The 3,367-nt window shown below is 35.3% G+C and overlaps 1 protein-coding gene across 1 annotated transcript; it reads left to right on the top strand.

The window, feature by feature from the left end:
• The first annotated feature begins 797 nt into the window (after positions 1-797).
• Positions 798-2,241, top strand: LOC113327799. Its single transcript, XM_026574930.1, has 2 exons — positions 798-903; positions 1,155-2,241. Exon 2 carries the CDS (start codon positions 1,173-1,175, stop codon positions 1,890-1,892), a length of 720 nt encoding a protein of 239 aa, XP_026430715.1. The 5' UTR covers positions 798-903; positions 1,155-1,172; the 3' UTR covers positions 1,893-2,241.
• The last annotated feature ends 1,126 nt before the right edge of the window (positions 2,242-3,367 follow it).

The raw sequence follows: 3,367 nt of genomic DNA on the forward strand, positions 1-3,367 counted from the left end.
ATTTGCTTAATTTTGCATAACATAATAATCAAGGAAACCTTACTTGATCCTACATGAACTAGTTATCCAGATGAAGATTTATACTCTGACCTTGAAGTGTTCCATAGCTGTCCCCTAAGAGAATATTGACTTGCCACTGACATAAATTACTACTATTTAAAAGAAAAGGTTGGAAACTGTTGTTGTGCGCTATTGATGGCATCGGTTGTAAAAAATACGTAATCTCTATAACTAGATTCACCTTTAACCACTAAATATTTTGGACCGCCAACTCTAGCACTGGAGTTGATCTTTACTATGATTTCGATGGCATATTTACAAGAAATTGGAATTTAAGAAATTTAAGGACGAATGGAGAGTGGGTAATTTGGAACGGATGAAATAACAATATTCATAAAAACTTCAACCAGAGCTATTAAATCTAGCCGAGCGATAAAACATTAATGTCACAATACCAACACCATTGGAAATTTGTCGAACGACTCGACATTTTATTAGGATTTTGTCATCTTATGCACTCATGACTCCGTACACAAAATAAAAGTCAAATATTGACATGGGAGATTGAAAAAACAAGTCAAACCCAAAAGAGATAATATTTTTTTGCATTTAGTGCACAAGATAAAAAAGCCCATTTTATTTGGGTTTGGTTATATGTTCCAGCCCTACATTATACCCTAATGCAATCTTTAGGACAAATATGGATATCCATTACCCTAACAACATCCCCACCGTTGGATTTTCTAGCTATCCCTCCCTATAAGTTATATACCCTAAAGTAAAGGTACCTAAAATCTTCAGCCGCCACTGCACTAAACTTTCTCACTCCATTTTTCCTTTCCCCGTTGGATCTCAAAATTCTTGGTGTCCGGATTCGCGTCATTGGAAAATCAGCGAAATCAGGTTGGTCATCGATCCACTTGCAGCTATTAATCGTTTTTTCTGATATGATTTAATGATTCAATGAAATATGTTTTTGTAGTTTGATTGTACTCCATGATCAGTCTGTCTTTTGCTTAATTCATCTCATTCTTCTGCATAAAAATGTCAAGATTTTGAAGAAAATCCAAGGGAATGTAAAAATGATCTTGATATATAAACACATTTCCATTACAAATTTATCAATTTTGACGGTATCTTCACGAGCATTTCAGGCGCACACAGGCAACTCAATGGAAATAGACCAGAACTTTCAGGCGCACACGAGTAACTCAATGGAACCAGACCAGATTGAAGGGGTGCTTGCTGTGGTAGTGGAGGTTGTAGCTGAAGTTGCAGTTTCTAGTGCCACAAAACAAGATAAGTTTCCAGGTGCTGGCCAAGAATACCAAGAAGGCAAGCACCGCGGGAAAGTTCTGGATGATGCATTTGAAGACATTGGAGGTTTCAGTGTACAGAAAATAAATGGGTCGTTGTATAAAGAGATCTGGTTGAATTATGGGCACATTGCTTCAAGCCAAGTTCTTACAGATTCTTATTATTATACCCAAGTAGCCGTGGTTTCTGAATTAATGAATTTTATTGCGGATATGAATCACTGCCCTCTCGAGGAGGTTTCTTCAGAATTGATTGACTGCTGGGAGAAGAAAATAAAAGTAGCAGAGAAACTTGAATTCAGCATCGGGTGGCTCCGTGAGCGCTTGGAAGATATTAAGAAAAATTTCGCCGAGGAGAAGAAGATTCAGGACACATTAATGGAACAGGTTACGAAGAGGGAAATAGCAATTGAGGCTGAGCAGCAGTTGGTCTTGGCGAAAGAGCGACTTTCCGCCTTGGAAGCTAAGATTTCTAGCCTACTCAAGGAGAAAGAAAGTTTTCTAAGCAAATGCGGTGGTCCTTTGCTGCTTTTTAATTGCAGCACCAACTTGTCACGGCTCCAGTTGGAATTCTGATGGAAGAACCAATTGATAACAACAACTCAAAGAGAGGGTCTTCTACAAGAATTGCAAGAAAATCACAATCACGCTTAATTTCTACCATCACCATGTAGTCTTGTTGTACCTTAGTTTCCTTTTGAGTCTGATGCAGACTGAATGAATGATTTCCCTCTAAAATCATGTAATATTGCATCAACCTGGTGATGGGCTGGGAAGCCTATATGAACTTTAAGGTCATCAGATTATGTACTGAATTTGATGAAATCAGTCTGGTTAAGTGAATTCAGTGATTTCATTAGTTTTTCGTTGATCGTTGAGATGTTATATCTGGTTCTTGGAAACAATTTAGATGCACTGTTATGTCGGTTTGTGTTTCGTATGTCATTGTGCACCCCATCACAGCTGGGATTCTGTAGGCAACTACACTTTTTTGGAGACATAAAATTCATTTTATGAGAATGCATGGTGAGTAGTCAAGCAGATTACTATAGTAGAGTATGTACAAGAAAGTAAAGCAAAAAGTTGGGATCATTGATCTCATTGTTGCATTGAAAGTAGTAGTTCTAATGCAACGTACTACTACGTTAATATTTTCATCCTAATGATTTCTGAAGACAGGTTACAGATTTATGAATACAATTTGTGACTGGTGCTGCTTGATTGATAAAATCGTTGTGCAACTGAAATAGAAAGATACGGATTGGGCTGGGTCTACTCAGCCTTTGGGCCTATGCCACGAATAAAAAAATTTATAAACAAGAAAAATGGGCCAATGACTCAAGAATGATTATCCCATAATTAGACAAACATAAATTAGATTTTTCATTATCTGGTTTCCTTGTTTATAATATTTTCTGGAGATTTTCTTGCTATGTCGGTGGTAGCCTATAAATCGCCAATGAATTTGACTTGAGCATACGTGATCTTCTTGGCCCTGTCCATTATTCGGGTCAAGCCCATCAAAATTATGGAGGCTAGCCATTGTGGAGCAGGACAATAACATTAACATGATTTATGCTTTAATAATTAGTTATTTAATTAATTATGAGTATATTGTTAATTAAATAACATGATTTATGCTTTAATAATTAGTTATTTAATTTATTATGAGTTTATTGTTAATTAAAATAAGTATTCTATTAGAGTTAGGATTTACTTTAGGATTTGTTTCCTTATTTTCCAAGTAATTAGCCACTAGATAGTCCTTTTCTATTTAACAATAATAATCAAAAAAATATATTATTTAATAATAATAATCAGAAAAAATATTAAGTAAATTGCTATCCTTTGGTTTGTTGGTTACATGAATCATAGACTTTTGAGCTTGTTCCTGCTGGCAGTAGAATAAGAACGAACCATTTTATCAGAACTCATCCAACATTATTATTCTCACATCCAACATTATTATTCTCTTGATTTATCAAAGTTATTTTCTTAGTTATCATTCTTTAGTTTTGTTATTGCTTTCGATCTGTTTTTTTTCCAACTTA

Source organism: Papaver somniferum, unplaced genomic scaffold, assembly GCF_003573695.1.
Source record: "Papaver somniferum cultivar HN1 unplaced genomic scaffold, ASM357369v1 unplaced-scaffold_107, whole genome shotgun sequence".
NCBI classification, from domain to species: Eukaryota; Viridiplantae; Streptophyta; class Magnoliopsida; order Ranunculales; family Papaveraceae; genus Papaver; species Papaver somniferum.

Bases quoted from the DNA above. Each gene is read 5' to 3' on its own strand.
- LOC113327799 (XM_026574930.1), top strand. From the start codon at position 1,173: ATGGAAATAGACCAGAACTTTCAGGCGCACACGAGTAACTCAATGGAA.